Below are 22,038 nucleotides of genomic sequence, written 5' to 3'. Positions count from 1 at the left end.
TTAACTCTGCATTAGGGGTGTGTGATATTGAAAAAAAATTATATCTCGATATGTTTTTAGATTTTTTCGATAACGACAATTAGATGATATTTTGCCGAGTGTGTTATTGTGCTAATATCTGACTACCGTGGACAGCTGCAGTTTTTGATATTCTTCATATTCTGTGTGGTCAGTTCACATCAGTGATAGAAATTAATCTTTTCATATAAGTTTAAATTGATTTTTACCTTTTATGGGCAATTTTACCTTTAATAAAGCCATTTTTTTCTAAAATTGTTATATTTAACCAGTTAATTAGAATAATAAGACATTTAGGCTGTTACCAAACAAATGAAACCAGTATCAACAAAATTAATCTTTGCAGAAGTTGCATCTGAAGTGGCATTTAGATGTATTAATACCCTGTTTAATGCAGCTCAAAGGGACATGGAGTGCTTTAACCTGCAGTTACAAATGTATAATGTTTTGATATTTTAAACATAAAACATTGAATACTGATATTTGAAATAATTTTAACCGAATCATTTAAACAATAGGTCACTAACAGGCAGACCGCGGTCCGGGTCCGGACCTAGAAGCCGTCCCATCTGGACCCGGACCTACATATCTAGCTTCTATTTCAACTGGCGCAGCTTTTGTAGTCTTTACAGTAGTGGACTCCGGTCCGAATCTGTGAAGGCTTTTGACATAATGAAATAAATACCAAACGCTAATTTCTAGTAAATCAAATTTATATCTAGCAGATCAAGGTCAGCTCTAGAGCCGTTTGGGTGCAGTCGTGCGAGCAGTGATGAGAGCAGCTCTCTGCTCTCGCCCGCTGCGCACAGACAGATGAAACTTTCAGTGGGTGAAAAACAATGGCATTTTCAAAAATTAGGAAAGTTGACGGGTCCTTAAAAATCTTAAATGTTACAAGAAAGTCTTAATTATGATTTCAGGAGGTCTTAAATGTGGGGACTGAAAGACAAGAATTGCGCTATTCATTGAATAAATATGAGCGCTGCACGTTTCAAAGTCATCTGCTTCACTGCTTTGTGGAGTCTGTCTCTTGGGTTTTGCCATTCCCAAAGCGCCACCTGCTGGAAGAGAATGATTTTCCATTTTCAATCAGCCCGTACATCTGCTGCTGTCAAAGGTCAATGTGAAAATCAATCCATGTTTTTAAGCAGCAAACACGCAGAGTTGTAAATGTGAACTGGTGGATCAACAAGAAGATAATGTGTTATAAAATGTAAACAAATAAGGCAGTAAAATATATTTATATGTTATTTAATTAATATAATACTTGATTGTTTTTGTGAAAACCTGCATCTGAACTGTAAATCATGCTTTTTACAGTCATTTAATTTTTTATTTATTTGTATTTTTTTGTGCAGGTCTTAAAAAAAGGTCTTTAAAAGTCTTGAATTTAAGCTTAAATATCCTGCAGATACCCTGGCCTGGCAAAAACCATCAATTGTTTTTTATATATAATTGTTCGGACCTCGGCTGGTGGGGAGGGTTCATTACTGGACCTCGAGCCGTTTTAGTTGAAGACCCCTGATTTAAACGGTTGATTCATTCAGGAACGAAACAACACCGTCATGTTGCTCAGAGACGCAAAACAGCGCTGTGGCTGTGTTTGGAATTATTTTTGTTGCGAAATGGAGCAAAAACAGGCAATATGGTGTCTAAAACGTAAGTCTCTTAATATTAACTCATTGTTTTTTGAACTGTTGTATAAAATCAATATCACATTTGTAATCATGCTTATTTTTGAAGAAAAAACAGCACTCTTCGTGTCATTTTAACTATATGAAATGATATATATACATTTTCTGCCCCCATATCTTGAATTTTGTGATCATTTTAGTGCATTTTAATAGACTGAATCATGCAGTAAAAAAAACACTCTAAACGCACATGTGCACTGTTTAACCCACTAGACGTCATCACGTAATGTATGTGTGCACTCCGTAGGTGTTTTGTTTGGTTTTTGCAAAATACTCGATAATGTCAAATTGCACATCCTTAAAACAACAATTACGATAATATTGCAGACGATATATAATCGCACACCCCTGCTCTGCATTTGTTTAAAGTGCTGTAATGTTTGTGGGGGCTGCTCGGCGTGAATGAGGAGGATTTCATTCAGGTCCAGTAGTGTTTACCGTGGCAGGTGCAGTGACGGTGCGCTCCTTTAATTTGCCCTAGGAGCTGCTCTAACGCCTCTTTCAGACCCTGCTGGCGGGGCAGAAGACCATCCACCTCCCTCCAACCTACAGAAACACAGACAGAGATAAGAACCAGTGCATTGTGGGTAAAAACAACAGATGCATATGAAAAATACGAAGAAGGTCTTTCAATGCCATGGGAGATTGGTCTGGGTGGTTGCTATGTGATTTCTTATGATAACTGGTGTTTGTCCGTCTAAAAGTTTCCAGAACAATGCTAAGGTGTTGCTATGCAGTTGCTAGGGTGTTGTGGGTGGTTTCCATGGCACTGCAAGATAGTTACCATCTGGGTGGTTGTTCAGGTGTTACTAAGGTGTTCTGGGTGGTTGCTAGAGTGTTCCCAGGGCATTGCTTGGTGGTTGCTATGGTATTCTTCGTGGTGGCTAAGGTTTTACTAGGGTGTTCTTGGTAGTTGCTAAGTGTCCCTATTGAGTTCTAGATTGTTGCTTGGGTGATTTTCTAGGATGCTGAAGGAGATTGCCTGAGCATTTTTGGGTGGTTGCTATGATGTTGTGGGTGGTTGCTAAGGTGTTACTATGGTGTTCTAGATGGTTGTCAGGGTGCTTGGGTGGTTTTCTAGGGTGTTGAAGGAGGTTGTCATGGCATTGTTTGGTGAGTGCTATAGTGTTTGGGGTGGTTACAAAGTCATTGCCAAGGTTTTACTAGGGTGTCTAGATTGTTGCTAGGGTGTTAAAAGAGGCTGCTAGGGCATTGCTTGGTGTTTGCTATGGTGTTATGGGTGTTTACAAAGTCATTACTACTGTGTTCTGGGCAGTTGCTAAAGTGTTGAAGGAGGTTACTGATGGTTACTACTGTGCCGAGGGTGGTTCCTAAGGCATTACTAGGGTGTTCTAGGTTGTTGCTAAGGTGCTTGGGTAGTTGCTATGGTGTTGAGAAAGGATGCCAGGGCATTGCTTGTGGAAATGGCTGCTAAGGCTTTACTAGGGGGTTCTAGGATGTAACTAGGTTGTTCAATGTGGTTGCTAAGGTGTTACTAAGGTATTCAAGGTTCTGTTCAGTTTGGCTGTTAGGGTGTTGAAGAAGGTTGCCAGGGCATTGCTTTGTAGTTGCTATGTTTACTACCAAACAAAAACTATGTGATTATATAATGTTTGCATGATAATCTAGCAGTAAATCATTCAGTATTGGCCTTATATCCCTGCCATCAGGCACACACATACACACTTGCACATACTCCCACTCGCACACACACTCTCACACACAGTTGTACATGCACTCCCACACACACACACACACTCGCACACGCACACTCACACTCGGCACGGTAAACAGGATGATGTTCTGACGGTGTGTTGGTTGCAGGCTGGTTCCTGAGGAAGCAGGGAAAACATGGACGCTCTATTCCGGGAATGTCTAACACAGACCCTCTCTTCAGTAGGCTAACCTCACTGAGAGTGTGTCTGTGTGCATGTTTGTGTATTATGAAACAGATAGAGCGAGTGGAAAAAAGGACGCAAACATCATGTAAATAAGAGAAATTGAGTGAAAATCATTTCTACATGCGGCCATAAAGTGGTGTGTGTATGTGAGCGTGAATTGTAGAGGGAGACAACAAGTGTGTGTGTGTGTGTGTTTGAGTTGGTGTATAAGAGCCGTTCTGTCTGCGACTTTACAGCTTCTCACAGACATGCAAATATTTCCAGAGGGAGTCGAAATGGAAAACACAAACACACACATTTAAATTAGCATGCTCAAAACACACACACATACACACACACACACACACACACACACTCTCTCTCAACGTAAAAGAGCCCTAAAATCTGTGGGAGAAAAGGAGAGCTTGTCCTCACAAACATAAAAATGAGGACACAAGTATGACACAAATGAAGCCAGACACACATACTTAATTGCACACACACACACAATCTGCCATGCAATGTTTTAGAAAGCAAAATGTGACTAACATCTCTCCTGTTTGTCATTGTTGAATGTTTGTTTGTTTGTATGTGTGTGTGTGTGTGTGTACTCACTTGAGACTATAGCACAAGCAGGTTCAGATATCTGAGGTGAACTCCATCCCTTCATGTTATATGCTGATACCTGGACATAACAGCACGTGCCCTGAAACAAGAGAGACAGATCTATGACTGATGAATTTAAAGGGGTCATGAACTGAGAAACCAAAATTCCCTTGATCTTTTGACATATAGGTGCATCTAAAAAAATTAGAATATCGTGAAAAAGTTTCAAAAGTGAAAATTTCATATATTCTAGATTCATTACATGTAAAGTAAAACATTTCAAAAAAGTTTTGTTTTAATTTTGATGATTAGCGCTTACAGCTCATGAAAGTCAAAAATCCAGTATCTCAAAATATTAGAATATTTACATTTGAGTTTCATTAAAGCTGCAGTTCGTAAGTTTTGCCTCTTTGTCGCCATCTCTGATTGAAAACCTGGAATTGCAGCTGCGGGCGGAATTATCTTGATTGCGTGGGATTTGCTCCTGCACGGATCCGGCACGGATGAATCTAATGTTTTGTGGTGAATGTGTGGCAGTCAGTCACGCACCGGTGTGGATATTTACCGTACTTCGCAATCACAGATTCTAGCCTATGTCTTGGAATATGACCCAAATAAGAATTTTCACCATATATTGCCATCTGAACAAGTAAGTAACAAGTCTGCCATGTTTGTTCTGACCAACTGAGGAAAAAAGCATTACAATAAATTCACTCACATGTGTTTCATAAAAACATAATCCTTTCTGGATTACAATCCGCCATCAAAATGATACATTTAATTATTCTAGCTGCGGTGAGAAAAGACTAAACGATCTGTCTACCTGCAGGATCCTTACATGCGATAGCCTAGTAACCGGGACAACTTCTTTATGTTTACAGACGTGATGTAATGACGCAGTGCCATGCTCCAATTTCCCGCAAAAACCTACCCATACCACTCAAATTAGAAAACATTATTATAAGCTTACCGTTGTGAATTGGGCTAAAATAAGGCGATAGTTTTGAACACTGGCTGGTTATGTACTTGCTCAAATATTGATTTCGGATCATTTTTAACCAAAAAAAGTTATGGACTGCAGCTTTAAATGACCATCCTTACAGTATAAATTCCGGATATCTCTTGTTCTTTGAAACCACAATAATGGGGAAAACTGCTGACTTGGCAATGGTCCAGAAGACAATCATTGACACCCTCCACAAAGAGGGTAAGTCACAGAAGGTCATCACTGAAAGGGTGGCTGTTCACAGAGTGCTGTATCAAAGCATATTAAATGCAAAGTTGACTGGAAGGAAGAAATTGGGTAGGAAAAGGTGCACAAGCAACAGGGATGACCGCAAGCTTAAGAATACTGTCAAGCAAAGCCGATTCAAACATTTGGGAGAGCTTCACAAGGAGTGGACTGAAGCTGGAGTCAGTGCATCAGGAGTCACCATGCTCAGGCTTCTTCAGGAGAAGAGCTACCAAGCCACTTCTGAAACAGAAACAACATCAGAAGCATCTTAACTGGGCTAAGGAGAAAAAGAACTGGACTGTTGCTTAGTGGTCCAAAGTCCTCTTTTCAGATAAAAGTAAATTTTGCATTTCATTTGGAAATCAAGGTCTGCAGTCTGGAGGAAGACTGGAGAGGCACAGAATACAAGCTGCTTGAAGTCCAGTGTGAAGTTTCTGAAGTCAGTGATGATTTGGGGTGCCATGACATCTGCTGGTGTTGGTCCATTGTGTTTTATCAAGTCCAAAGTCATTGCAGCCGTCTACCAGGAGATTTTGGAGCACTTTATGCTTCTATCTGCTGACAAGCTTTATGGAGATGCTGATTTCCTTTTCCAGCAGGACTTTAGCACCTGCCCACACTGCCAAAACCACTTCCAAGTGGTTTGCTGACCATGATATTACTGTGCTTGATTGGCCAGCCAACATGCCTGACCTAAAGCCCATGTGTGACCCTGGACCACAAAAAAGATTTATACATCATCTGAAAGCTGAATAAATAAGCTTTCTATTGATGTGTGGGTTGTTAGGATCGGACAATATTTGGCCGAGATACAACTATTTGAAAATCTGGAATCTGAGGGTGCAAAAAAATCGAAATATTGAGAAAATCGCCTTTAAAAGTTGCCCAAATGAAGTTATTAGCAATGCATATTACTAATCAAAAATGAAGTTTTTATACATTTACGGTAAGAAATGTACAAAATATATTCATGGAACATGATCTTTACTTAATATCCTAATCATTTTTGGCATAAAAGAAAAATTTATAATTTTGACCCATACAATGTATTTTTGGCTATTGCTACAAATATACCCCAGCGACTTAAGACTGGATTTGTGGTCCAGGGTCACATATGGAATCTATGGGATATTTTCAAGAGAAAGATGAAAAACAGTGGATCCAACAATAAAGAAAAGCTGAAGGCTCAATAGTGCCTCAGCAGTGCCACAGGCTGATCGCTTCCATGCCACGCCTCACTGTTGCTGGAGTTTGTGCTATAGGAGCCCCTACCAAGTATTGAGTGCATAAATGAACATACTTTAAAGAACTTGAACTTTTCTGTTTTGCAAATCCTTTTTTTTTTGATTGATCTTAGGAAATATTCTAATATTTTGAGATACTGGATTTTTGACTTTCATGAGCTGTAAGCTCTAATCATCAAAATTAAAACAAAAAAGCTTTTGAAATGTTGCCTTTGTTTGTTCACTGGTGTTGTCTTACAAAACCAATTAAAACAATCAAACAATGAATTTTTGTGCACTTTAAATGTGCACTGTTCTTGTTATAGTTTACTCACAATAAAAATAAAACTATTAAAATTTAAAGTTTCAAATAAAGTTTTTGCTACTTGAAATGAAGCTGACATCAAATTAAATAAAATTATAAATAGATGAAAAACAAACTTGAAAAACTTCAAGTTGAATAAAAAATGAATCTAATCAATCTAATCTAAATATTAAAAAGAATTAATATAAATAACAACAGCACATAACAAAATTTCTAAAACTTAAAGTATTACTTAACACTTGTGCACAATTCTTCAGTCACTAAAATTTTGTTCGCTTTCTTCAAAATGACCTCCACCTCTACAACAATTTTTCTGTCCTCTAAACATAACCAAAAGAAAATTAATATTAGCAAATGTTATAGCTTAAAGGGATAGTTAACCCAAAATTTAAATTCAGAAATCACATTCAGTGACTTAAAATAAACGTTTTAAGGAAAATGTGTATTTATTATATAAATGCCCATGGAGTTTTATGATTATATTACTTTACATGACTTTTTCAGGCCTAGAAATCACACTTTTAAAATGAAGCTGAGGAGGTGAATTAAAATAAGAAATATCTTGATTTTTTTTAGTTGTTTTAGCTTACTTCAATGCCTGTTTTGTCTTATTTCAAATTATTTTAAGTCATCCTTGGTAGTTTGCTGAGGCTTCCTAGTGGTTGAAAACCACTGCTTTCATTAAACGTCTGTTCTTTCATTCATAAAACTTTCGTTCATAAAACTAAATATACGTTTTTCGGTCAAAGTGATTCATAAACATGGAGCAGGTCACAAAGAACTTTAATTTCAGGTTCGTTTCTCACACAAAGCTATCATACGGCTTCAGAAAACCTGAAACACAGTGCAGAAGTTGTGTGTTATGAAACTTTATTGTGCTCTTTATTTTTATTTTTTTGGAGCTTGACAGCTTTGGTAATATTGTTTGCGGTTTGTTTTACTCCAGATACTAACCGCTGGAAGTCCAGTGATGTCATACTGGAGCTGAGTCACGTCTTCAATGACCGTCTCACCCAGTAATGGAGTAAATGAAGGAACGCTGCTCCAGCTCACTGAGACACACATAAGAAGCAGTCATTCAACAGATGCACAGACAGAGCTGCACTGACTAGTCAACTAGTTCTACCACCATGCCATGCTGTGGGCCTGCGTCTACTAGTCACAAGCACTTCACTGTGCTTGTTGGTGTCACAGTGTATTTGTATGCGATTTGTTTTGTGCGGAAACGTGATGGCAAAATGTGAAAATGAAGGGATTCTGGAGAGTTTTTTGTTCACAAAGTCTGACCAGCAGATTTCTAAGGTGGTCTAAATTTCTTTGAACAACTCAAAGACCCATTAAACAAACCTAAAGTCTGACAGAAACTACAATCAAGTGTAATACAATATGTCTATTTTTTGACACTGTTTATGACAGCACTCCGGTTATTATATGATTAACTAACACTAAAACAAAAGTTATTAAAACATTTGTGTTATTTGCAATACAGCTGAAATATAACAAAATATAACTATTAGACTTAAACTAAATGAAAATTTGAATATTTACTTTTGCTGCTAACTGAAATAAGTAGAATAAAAATAGTCAAATGAATAACTGGAACTAAATAAAAAATAAAACTGAAATAAAAAATAAATTAAACAAGAATGATCAATTTAAAGGGAGAGTTACTAAAAATTAAGCTAAAATTTACATAAAACTGAAAAAAAAAGGCAATTAAAATATCAATAAACACTACAATAAGATATACCTTTTCTACTTACTACTACTTATTTTTACTATTTATTTAAAACTGATAATATATAAAAGGCCATCAAAAAATATTAATAAAAAATACAAAAATATAATAATGTAATTTTTTGGCAATGGAGTTACATGATATTATGTGATACGTGGAATCATCTCGATTGCATGGAATATATTCTCTAGTTGGCCGTCAAATCGCTGATTCTCACCGGCTAGTTGACCATTCAGTTGTGTGACTTCACTTGCTTCAGTGGTATAATCTAAATCAGCCTTAAAACAGGGGTCAAGGGTCACTCACCGCGGTATTTGGTAATAACAGCAGAGTTGTGACAGAGAGGCTCTTGGAAGTAAACTCTGAGACTGGTGCTACTGCTGACGGACAGATGAACGATGCTGGGCGGCTCAGGAGGACCTGAAATCAACACAGACACACACTCAGTGTCAAACACGGCTGCTGTAATCTCAGGTATGTGTGTGTTACTCACTGGCGTGTGTGTATCCCGTCTGCATGCGCTTGTAGAGGCGGAGCTTCCATTCCCAGGTTTTCAGCTGTCTCTCTCTGTTTGACTCCTCCCTCTCCCCAGGCTCCTCCCCCGTCACCTGGGCAACCAGCTCTGCTATGCGATGCTCCGCCTCTTGCACCAGCGAGGCCAGGTGAGCAGCTCTGCCTTCAAGACTTAAAACTAGAGAATACAAGAAACACATTAAACAAACACCTGCAAACATCTTGTCAATTCATGAAAAATAAACCAGAGTTTGGATTTTTCAAATGTTTTAAACCAGGAAAACAGTTTTTTTTTTTATTTGAAAAAGAAATGACAAGAAAGGAAAGGATGTCTTTTTTTTTTTTTTTTTTTTTTAAATTGGGCCCGATTTCTATTTTCTTTTTCAATTCCACTGAAAATTTCACAGTATTTCCTCCTAAGGCTTTCAAGCTAAATTTATTCCCAATCATATTACTGATGTATAAACTACATTGTACTCTACAACTGTACATTGTATAGTTAAATTGCAGTAATTAACATTAATAGATTTTAAATGTGTACTATAAAGCTGAGTTATGAATGAGCCATGTTCACCACTGTAAAATAGCTAATAAGCAAATTAATGTGAATAATCTTTGATAGCTATCTTTGATACTTTGTAACAATATACTGTATGGTGAATTTCAAGAATGAAAATGAGCTTGTTTTCAGAAGCATTGAGATTTGTACATTTTTATGAAAATTGTCCCTAAAAATTGCATTACCTCAATGTAAATTTTTTTTAAATAAATTAAATAATTAAATACACCTTTTTCCTCACTTTTCCTTACTTGAATATGGTAACAGCAATTAAATGTTTTTAAATCAACATAAATTAAGTTCAGAACAGGAAATACTACCATGATAATTTACAATATGTTTATTTACAATAAAAATAATAATTTAATTACAGAAAAATGACAAATTACAGAAATAATGAATGAGAAACTGCTTAATGTTATAATGATAAAAATTCTAATGCTCCTAAAATTACACTTCATGTTCTTCATGCAAAAATATAATATAATATAATATAATATAATATAATATAATATAATATAATATAATATAATATAATATAATATAATATAATATAATACTGTACAATTATATTAAAGTATAATGTGCATATTTTTACATACTAAATGAAATATTAAATTTTTTTTTGTTTTGTTTTAAGATGATCTGGACATTCCCAAACATGCTACAGTAGAAATAATGATAACTATATAAAGTGGCAGAAAAACTGACATTATGTTTTGATCATTGGTGTTGCATACCATATCAAATTGCTGCTGCCGCTGTTTGATTAAAGCAATAAGCCACTACTGCTTTATTGTAATGTATAGCATGTGGCCAACATCTGTAGATGTATGGTTTATGATTCATAAAGCGGGGCTCGTGCTGCATGTGTTTGATCACAGGGAGTGTGTACTCACAGTGGGGACTCTCTTTGGCCCCGGCTCTCAGCAGAAGTTTGGCCATGGGGACGTTGTTGGTCATGATGGCGATGTCGGCGGCAGCAGCCCTTCACTGTTGGGGGTGTTTAAGTCTAGCTCCTCCAGACTGAACGTGTTCAACAGAGACTCCACAACGTCCAGCTCCTGATGCTCCACGGCTTCAAACAGAGCCTCGTTTCCCTGGAACTACACGTGCATGCATAGATATACATCACTCACGTGTAAAAACACTTGCATGCATGCTGTAAAACTGCAAACACACACATGCATGAAATATATCAATGCCATTTTTTACTGAATATTATGTCCAATATGGTTCTTTGAAGGATGCAGCATCATTACTTGTGACTGGTTGCTTTATATGTCAGTCATATGTGACCCCAGATATTTGATCCAGTCATAAGGGTCAATTTTTAGAAATTGAGATTTATACATCATCTAAAATCTGAATAAATAAGCTTTCCATTGATGTATTGTTTGTTATGATCGGACAATATTTGGCTGAGATACAACTATTTGAAAATCTGGAATCTGAGGGTGCCAAAAAATCAAAATAATGAGAAAATCGCCTTTAAATTTATCCAAATGAAGTTCTTAGCAATGCATGTTACTAAACAAAAATTAAGTTTTGATATATTTATGGTAGAAAATTTACACAATATCGTCATGGAACATTACCTTTACTTAATATCCTAATGATTTTTGGCATAAAAGAAAAATGGATAATTTTGACCCATACAATGTATTTTTGGCTATTGCTTAAAACTTAAGACTGGTTTTGTGGTCCAGGGTCACATATGGAAAGGGGGGGTGGGGGGGTATGTGGAACAAGCTGCAAAGTCATAGTTTAATAGTTATGTGAGACTATTTTAGTTTCTGTTATTGCATAGCTCTTGTTGAAGAGTTTGAATCTCACCATGGTGGTTTTGTACGAATGGTCCTTGTCCGTCTGGCTCGGGAGCGCCACATCATCCAGAGCCAAGTTGGCCATACGGAACTTTCCAGACAGGTTTCTGTAGAGGCGTCGCGCGGCGCTCGGCGGAGACGAACATGACGTGCTGGTGTATTTGCGTGGAATCAGAGGATGGGGGTCGGGAACCTGTTGAGTCATTTTGGATTCAGCCCTGAAAAAGAAAATACACACGAAATGAGAATTTACGGGGAAAAAAGAGAGATGCTGTCAGCACTGGCCTCAGGACAAAATAATAATAAAAAAAAGTGTAATTTGTTTTCTTTGAAGGTTTATATTCAGTGTGCAAAAAATATTGGATAAATACTTAAATACACACACACACACACACACACACACACACACACACACACACACACACACACACACACACACACACACACACATATATATATATATATATATATATATATATATATATATATATATATATATAAATAGTCTTTTTTTAGACTATTTATTGTCACCACAGTAGGTTTTTTTGGTCTTGGTCTTATAAATAAAAAAATACTAAAAAAATACTCAACTTGAGATGCAAAGTTATGCTTAACTTTTCAGAGAATAAATCTTGAATTAAGTTCAAGTCCTAAATTTGGTCCCTTACAATCTTTCTTGCAAATGAGTTTTTCTTGTTCTAAAACAGAATAAGTGAATGAGGTTTATTCTTGAAAAATAAAATCGAGCAAGAATGGAAGGAACTAAAAGTACAATTTTAATAATCAGTAGCTGAAAAACCCAGATTGATTGACGATTTATATTAATATTGACACGTATACCCAGATATGAAGATTCATTCAGAGGGGCTTCAGGTTTGGAAAGAGAACAAAGCGCTCCAAGAACTACAACTGTCACAAATGCTCTCGTATTAGGACGGCGTGTCGTCAGAAACAGGCGAACACCTCCGAGTGCTCTGATAATAACGCGGTTATTTTAACGGGCAGGTATGTGCTGTGTGCAGATAAAAGTGGGTATATTTGTGGCAGGCCGGATCAGTTTCAAAGGCGGCTGATCTCCAGGCTTAAAGTTTCTCCTCTTGTGCCGAACACACGGGCTGCCGAGCGAACAGCGCGCACTCACATGAAAGACTAGCAGATGAAAGAACAAGGGATAAAGAGAGAAAGACAAAAGAAACAGGGACACCACATGTTAACACAGCCGTCTCAGCACCCCATCAGACAAATAGTGATAGAAGAGAACAGACACACACAACATAGTTTCCCACCACACAACTACTGTGAGGTCCAAATGTCTGAGACCACACGGAAAACCCAGGATTCCAAATCTGATTTAAATCTGGAAGATTTAGAATTCTGAAACATTGTAACACTTCTGTATGTTGATCATGTGACTCTTTGAACAGACAGTCAGATTGCCTTCTTCCACTGAGTCTCAAATCACGCTGGAGAACATGTTGATTTTTCAATTCTAACATATTTGTAATTCAAAATGCTATTCGTTTGAAAAATGCTTGCACAGTAACACACACTTATTTACATTGTGCACACACACGCAGCCAAGTTGGGGGCAAAAGTGCTCAAATATCTGGGGATTGTGTCTGGCATCACATCAAAAGGCGAAGCAAAATTTAGCACGCAAATACGAGCACATTTAACACGTCCAGTAAGTCAAGGCTAAATGAGAATAGGCCATAGTATGGAAAATTTTGTGAGTAATGCCTCCGTCTAAGAATAATAGCCATTGAGAACAGTAGGCGCATATAAACACATGCAATCCCGCACACATGTGCATGTGTTGAGCTCACTGATGGTAAGAGATTACTCTTTACCGTTTCCCCGAACACATGTTCACATTTACCTCCGAGATCAAACTCTGCCCGATAGCACTGCTAATGTGGCCGCTAAATTATCCGCTTTGTTTCACGTGAGAGAACGAGAAAAGCTGGAGAGTATTTTTGTCACTCGTTTTTTTGGATCTGATGTTGCTATACAGAAAATAAATGTCAACGGGTACGTTCTGTGCTTTCTTAATGATGTTCCTGGGCTTATTCTGCAAAATTTGTCAGTGCATGCTATTAGAGAAGAAAAAAAATCATCATATTTCATTAAAAAAATTAATAAATTAATGAACACTGAAATGATTTTCCATTAACACCATCCATCATTCAGGCCATTCAGTAATGTTAACCAATAGCCAAATATCTATTTAGGCATTATTTAAGCAAATGTGCATCAGATTATAGGAATGAAATGTCATTTTTGTAAATAAAAATGTCAATTTTACACATAACAGATAAACACTGACAGCAAGAACAAAGATAAAGAGTGCATTGACTTTTAGTATTGCACATCATTTGTTATGTGTAATGTGATGCACAATTCACAGTCTTCATATCTTTACCTTTTTTTTATTATAATATACTTTCAATTAATGTTTGGTTCAGGCTTTACTGAAGAATCTTTATAAAAATTAGTTATCACAACTTAAAATTCGACTTTAGAGTACGTACTTTGTGTTCATGCTTGGCTTAAAATGATACATTTAGTTCATTTTAATTTAGTTAAGGATAGTCATTTAGTGGATTTAGGTATCTCAACAAATTTAAAGTTGTTCTAACTAATTGCAGCAGCATTTTTACAGTGTTTGAAATTACTGTAGAGAAAATCAATGGAAAAAGGGTTTATTTACTATTAGTTTCAACAACAGCAATTCGTATGACTGGATTATGCATCTTCAAAAAAAATGCAAGTGTATTTAGTTATTTAGCACTTAGCCATAATAAAATGACATATCAAACAGAACAAAAGAGGAGATGTTTTCACCTAAACTACTTAGTCAAATTTTGAACTGTAATCACACACGTTTGTGAATGATTAGGTTAACTCTGACATGGAACAAAGTAAATAAAGTATAAATTTAGAGAAACATGTTTGATTCTAAACAACTGCAAGCATGGATTTTATGTTGATACACGACTGCAATAGATGCAACAATAACAATGCGAGAAACTCCAGTCCAAGTAACATTCCGATTCTTTCACGTCGTCATCAATCAAATGAAATTCCGGTGACATTGGGAATGTTTTACGATAAATGCGCAAAGAGCGGACGGGACAACATCTCTCTTTCTTTAAGATTAGCTGGCTATAACAGACGGAAAGGGGGCAGAGGGACTCCTCTCCGAGGGTTATATGTGGCTGCGAGAAGGAGAGTCTGAAATTTGATTCTTGGCACCAGACAGACTGCAGTCCGACCAGCCAAAATTTGGAGGGGGAGTGTGTGTGACAGTAAGCAACAGGAGGGGGGCAGCGAGGACAGTATTACTGATCAGTGTGTGTGTGTTACTAGGGTCAACAGAACCCGTCTCTCTCTCTTGTGTACTTCAGGCCTAGTGGAGCCAGTCTAACCCTTCGACCTCTCACACACACAAAGGGGAATCAAAGCTAATCAGTTGATTCCCTCGCTGTTTGAAAGACACGCCGACAGGTTTGCGTGTCACCACTGAGATCTTCAGCATGCAAACGCACTTCAGAATCAGAATCTCACAAGAACGGGTCACATTTCACCTCAAAATTAACATAAGATATTATGTTTTGCATAATCAAAGTACATTTGGCAAAATATAAATGAAAATTAAGCAAATTCTCCACCAGAAATTCTCATTACTTTAATGATTCTGGATGTTTTACTTCAGTTTTTGTTCTCAATAGTTCTCAATTCATAATACAGGTCAAAAGGATACAAATTTTAACTTCTGTATTCTGTATGTTTACGGAAATGTTTTGTTTAAATATGTAAATTAGTTATTATCTAATTAAATATGCACTAATTTGCAAAAAAACTAAAAAAATCTGAAAATTGGTTCAAGCCAGGTGTGAAATTCTTGTTGCACTTTGTTGTAATGTTGGCATATTTTGGATATCTCCTTTTATCACTTCATAAATCTGACAGAAAAAAATTTTCACCATATATTTAGGAATAAAATGTTTTATATATTGTCTATAAATTTTATATATAAATACATTTTAGTTTTTGAACAAACACTTCAGAATATAGATATAATATATAAACAGTAAAGTTTGGTGCTACTGAAGTGGAGATTTCTCATTTTGACAAAGCAAAATATATATATATATATATATATATATATATATATATATATATATATATATATATATATATACACATGCATTATAATTGAAATCTACAGTTGCAAACAGATAAAATCAACACTCAAAGGTCTATTTAAGATGTCGTCTTTCCAGTAATCTGAAAGAAGATTTTCTTTTTTTTGAAAGTTATGGCAAAATTAAAAATGCAATAAATATATAAATAATTGAAAAAAATTGGGGGGGAAACTGAATAAAACTGAAAAAAGCAAAACTGACCTTACTTTGCCAGCATTGTCTTACTTCAATGTTTAAATTCTTTAAATATATTTTAAAATTTAAATATATATATATATATATATATATATATATAAAATATAATAAAAAACACTTTTCTGCATTATAGCAATATAAATAAAAGAGTGTCTGATTGCAAAACAAAAACCTCCAAAAAGTTTCATTTTCATTAAACGAAATGCAATTTCATTCATTTGAATTTGCAGTGAAATGCGTTTCGTAATATTCACTCATACACACGCATGCCGCTTTGACGGCACTGGAACAGGAGCGAGTTTGTTTAACGCAGTAAAGCCGTGGTCTTTTCCCATCGCGCGTTTGCGTGTTTCTGTGGCGGGCGTATGCGTTCTAATCCGCTCAGATTAAGAGATTAAGCGCGGGAGTATTTGTGTGCATGCGGCGGTATGCGCGTGTGTTGTCGCAGTAGTAGTCGCTCCCCTGTGAGAGTGTTTGCTGTGTGGAGTTCAACTGCCCGCCACCTGTTCGCCCCCCACCCCAGGGGGCAAATCTCTCTAATTCTGATGAGCAGAGACAGAAGACCGTCGCCATGGGGATGTTCCGAGACGCGCGTGTGAGCGCGGGATCAATCAATGTATGAATGCATGTGTGCCGATGTGTCTTTGTACGTGTGTGTGTGACGTTAGGCCCGTCTAAGAGGCTCTGGCGACAGACAGCTCGGCGTGCAAGAGGTGACAGGGAGTCTGCGTGAGTCTCTGCGTGGCCCCGAAAACAGGGGGGCCCAGCCTGCATTGCGCCCAGCCAGGGTGGCTACATCCTGGGGACACGCCGGCCCGAGACACCCCGGAGTTATATGTGTCTCTGGAGCCCGCCTCCCAATCTGCCATATGCCACGATGGCCAATACGTACCTCTTCTCATGCACGAACAAAAGCTCATAAACTCGCAGTTTGGGAATATAGAAACGCATAGCAGGTTTACTATCGGGTGATTTAAATACCTTTTAACTCATTTACTTGAAGGAAAAATGAGCAAAAATTTTAATTGTCATCACTTACTCAACCTCAAGTTGTTCCCAACCTGTATGAGTTTCTTCCTTCAGTTGAACGTAAAAAGATATTCTAAAGAATGCTGGAAAACAAACAGTTGCCAGTAGCCACTGAGTTCCACAGAATGGAAAAAAAAATACTATGGAAGTCAATGGGTACCATCCAAAATTCTTCAAAATATCTTCTTTTACATTCAACAGAAGAAGTAGTTTTCATTTCTGGGTGAACTATCCCTTTAAATCATTTTTCCCATTCAAGAACGACTGGCCTTTTAAAAATTGCTTGTAAATCTCTCATTATGCTGTATTACCACCAAATCTTGGATTCAATCTTCCCATTAGCACAGGTTTGTATTTCTTTTTTTTTGAATTGATTGGTTGTAGGTCCATTTTGGAGTGAAAAAAGCATTTTTTATGGATCATTTTGACAATGTCTTCTTAAACACTGAGGTGCATGAGCTCAGATCATTGAGGTCTATGATCAATCAGTTCCAAAAAGAAATACAAAACCTGTGCTAACTGACAGAAAACAAGCTGACAAAAATATTGAGTCCAATATTTGGTAGTAATAAAGCATAATGATCAATTTATAAGCCGGTCATTTTTGACTGGGACAAGTGTAACAAAGTTACAAAAAATCCCAAAAATTATCAGATTATCAAATTATCAAAAAAAAATACAGTTTTTTGGGAAGCTATTATACTATATGTGAACAAAGTCAGTACGTTTTAGCCCAATGTGATCAAATTAAATAGCAATTTCTGCAAAAGGAAAATCATAAACATATTTCATTCAACAAAAAGTTTATCTAGGCAGTATAAATATATTTGTACAAATAATCTAAAAACTTATCATATAAATAAAATCATATAGGTCTATTTAATTATATGTTTACTAGTATAACTATATTATTGACCGGCTCTTCATATAATGTTGGATATATAAAGTAAGTCCAACTGAATTCACAGTATACTCACATAAAGCAATATATACTATATAGAAAATCTCAACTGCTTGATTGCTTGTATTGTCACAAAATGTTATAATTAAGTCTGATATAATATATATATATCTATATCTATATATATATATATATATATATATATATATATATATAGTCTGATAAATGTGACTATAGGGCATGAAAATATTAAGTTATTTTAAATATTAAAATCATGATTTTGTGTAAAGCTACTCTGAAACAATGTGTGTATATTGTAAAAAGCACTACACAAATCTGACTTAATACAATGCTATTCATTAAAGTACTTTGAAGCACCATTAAAGAATTTCCAAAATGAGTAATTGTGGTCAGGGTCTGGTAATTTTTCTTAAACAGTAAAGAAAAAAAGGCAGAGAGATTCATGTGCCTTTAAAACGATGTGCATGTTGATGATCTCAGGAAAAGCTCCCAAGAAAAGCATGTTGGAAGTGAGTCAGATTTGTGAGTTTTGGACATGCATAAGCCGTGACAGACGGGGAGGGTGGAGAGCAGAGAGACAGTCAGAGCTGGAGTCATGATGTCTGTAGAGATGAGCAGAGGAAAAACCATGGCTAACTAGTGGCATTCAGAGCCAACATAGCTTTTCTGGCATCTTTTGAGCCCTAATGTCTGGTCAACATCTCGCAAACTGGTTTTTAGCTGATTGATTTATTGAATTGATGTAAATGTTGTGGTACCAGTCTACGCTGAGAGAGCGCCTCCTGTAGGCGGGAGGTCTGGACGACAGACTCCTGTCCTCCTTGCAGTGTTTGTCCTTCAAAGAGAGTCTCTGGGTGAACTTCACGATCCCAGACTCAGTCCTGAGAAACACAAACACACAGAAATAGCATGATTACTGTAATAGATCCACTGATTTACTCAATGTTTCCCTAAAGCACACACACACCCCCACACACGCGGCCTGAGAGCAGTCCAGAGTTTTACCAAACATTTTCCATCAAAGTTCCATCATGTTTCATGTATATAAATATTTGATCTTCAATTACAAACAACCAGTACAATTAATTTCATTGTCAAAAAAAACTAAACAAAGAAATCCTTCAGCCCAAAACTAAAAGGATGAAGATCATGAAAATAAAATAAAACATATCTAATAATAATAATAATAATTATATATAATTATGTATATATATATGTATATATATATATATATATATATATATATATATATATATATATATATATAATAATATGGACAGTAATAAATAATAATAAATAATAACAAATATATAATGATAACAAAACAAACAACAAATATAAAAAAATGAAAACTATACATGTATAAAGAAATTAAAATCTTTTCATTGTTTTACATTTTTCAAAATCCTAAAACCTTGTTTATTTCCAGGTTTTCAATTTAGTTTTTTCAATATTCTCCATTATATTGTTCTTATATTGTTCCATCATGTTTCATGTGTATAAATATTGGATCTTTAATTACAAACAAATAGTACAAGTAATCATTTCAGAATCAGCATCACTTTAAAATACGTAAACTTTTTATACTGGTTAAATCAAAAATCCTTTTGCCCAAAACTAAAAGGACAAATATAAAAATAAAATAAAATAAAACAAAATATGTTTAATTATAAAATTATTATTATTAGAATAAATAAATAAATGTGGATACTATAACTAAATAATAAACATAAATTAAATTTAAAACAATAAATTTAATCTTTTCACTGTTTTACATCTTTCAAAACCCTAAAACTTTGTTTGTTTACAAAACAACTTTGTTTGTTTACAACTTTAAAAAAAATTTGTAATAATTTTTTTAATCCCAGGTTTTCAAGTTTTTGATAAAGATTTTTAATGAGGTCTGAGACTTATGTTACATTTTATGTAACATTTGAAAAAATCTTGGAAGGAAAATATGTCTAATTATCAAAAACTAAAATCACAATAAGGTGCAATATGATCTGGAAATGTTCTCCATGAGATTCCCCTGCAAAACTTTATGTAAGAGGGACTGCGTGTGTTGATTTTGTGCTCTCATTAGCAACAGTGTCGTCACAACAGCAGCAGCGGACGCTATATGCAGATCTGTGCGTGTGAGGCTGACAGCGCTGTAAATGCGTGAATGAACGATCCTGCAATCGCTTAATGACAAACAAGTCAACAAGTGCGACTGAAGAATGTTTAAACAGTGAAGGACAAGGTCAGCGCCTCCCGAGCGCTCATGCCACCGAGAGGTGACCGCATCCGTATTTCTAGAGGGAATGTTCCTAGATAGAAGCCGTTTGGGAATAAGACAGGAAGAAGGACAGCGGGATGAATCTGATTCCGCCGGCAGCTGTTCTGGATGACACTGCGCTCGGTCGGGGTCCCATGTGCTGATGTAATGCCATTAGAAGATTTCTTACAGTAGGAAGGCCTGAGTGATGACATCACCTCCTTCAAGAGCACACGTACACAAACGCCGGAGTAAAAATAAATACCAAACATAAACACGGCACAAGTCAACGCTTAATTCGTATGCACTTTTAGACATGATTGAGAGCAAGAGAGAGAGAGAGAGAAGATCCGTTTCAAAATCAACTCAGCTGCGCAAAGCATTCTGGGATTGCTTTCTTTATGAAGGCTACACTGATGAATTTGGCCAACAGTACACTCAAAAAAATATTTATGCTTAAATTAAGAATTTATGTCTTTGAATTGCATATAAAATATCCATGCATTTTGATTGCGCAGTTTTAACAAACTAATAATCTTAATTTGATGCATATTTGTCAAGTTATCAATGAAACGTCAGATTTCTATAATAGTAATAATAAACTGAATGTGTTTTAAATACACAATAACCAATAAATCCAATATAGGTAGGAAACAGATCAGATTCATGCACTCCAAAAAATCATGGCATAGTTTATTATTAACTATTTGCATCTATTTGAATAATATTTTCAAAATACATTTAATAAAATGGTTTAGAATCACCATTGTGAAATCAGTTACATTAATTCAGTTACAAAGTATGAACAAATATGGCTAGTGGAGAACAAGCAATATTCAGTTAAAATTAAATTGAAATGAAATGGATTTATAAATGAACTGGTATTTTTGGTACATAGTTTAAACAAAAATAAATAAATAAATAAACTTGATGAGATGCATAATTGGCAGCAGTGTAAGTAATTCCTTACTATAATTTAATTACTTTTCCCTTAAAAAAGTAAAGTAATTAGTTACTTCTGATGTAACTGCATTGAATACTGAATAAACAAACAATTCTACATAAATAGTGGATATAACATCATTTAAAAATGTTAAATGTTTTAAATATAACCTTCTCCCTTTATATATGTTGGTCAGTTCAACAATGATTTATGCAGTTTTATATTATTATTATTACATATTAAATAAAACAGGTCAGATTTCTGTAATAGTACTAATAAAAATCTGAATAAATGCATTTTGAAAATATGATTATTTAAATAACATTATATAGATGCAAATAGTTAATAATAATGGCAGGATTTTTGCGTGCACAAATCTGGCCTGTTTCATTTATGTGTGACTGACTGATTAAGTTCATTAGTTTGTTAATGGAAATTTGGCATACGATTCAAAGTATTTTGAGTGAAGGCAGTACTATCTCTATGCTGTCTAGGTAGGCGTCTTGCTAGGTTTTGGAGCAGAGCTGGAGAGCGAGGGAGAGACGAGCGTCTGTCTTGTGTTGTTTGATGTTGATGGGTGCTCAGACTGCAGCCAGCGCACAGATCCAGCGCTTCGGCCCAGGCTGCTCATTAGACAAGCACATAAATACCAAACACACGCAGTATTAAACAGCAGTGCCAGCGCAGACAGAAACCGGTTAGTTAGGGCTAAAATAAAAGCTCTCCATACCGCACATCAAATGTGTTGTGCCGTTATTCCATTCAAAGGCTTTGACCCTCTCTCTCTCTCACACACACACACTATAGTACTGAGGTTTGTGTGTTCAAAGAACAAAAATCATAATTAAAATGACTCAGAAGAGAAGAA

The 22,038-nt window shown here is 35.8% G+C and overlaps 1 protein-coding gene across 1 annotated transcript in view; it reads right to left on the bottom strand.

Annotated features, from left to right (window-relative positions):
- LOC131533726 (ankyrin repeat and fibronectin type-III domain-containing protein 1) overlaps positions 1-22,038 on the bottom strand; it is an 82,087-nt gene that overhangs the window by 19,273 nt on the left and 40,776 nt on the right. Inside the window, 9 exon segments of the mRNA XM_058766161.1 lie at positions 2,151-2,258; positions 4,208-4,298; positions 7,935-8,032; positions 9,025-9,138; positions 9,212-9,409; positions 10,690-10,767; positions 10,770-10,896; positions 11,627-11,834; positions 18,729-18,851. Of these exon segments, the coding sequence (XP_058622144.1) occupies positions 2,151-2,258; positions 4,208-4,298; positions 7,935-8,032; positions 9,025-9,138; positions 9,212-9,409; positions 10,690-10,767; positions 10,770-10,896; positions 11,627-11,834; positions 18,729-18,851 (1,145 nt within the window).

Source organism: Onychostoma macrolepis, chromosome 24, assembly GCF_012432095.1.
Source record: "Onychostoma macrolepis isolate SWU-2019 chromosome 24, ASM1243209v1, whole genome shotgun sequence".
Classification (NCBI taxonomy): Eukaryota; Metazoa; Chordata; class Actinopteri; order Cypriniformes; family Cyprinidae; genus Onychostoma; species Onychostoma macrolepis.
This window is presented reverse-complemented; position numbering and strand designations above follow the sequence as displayed.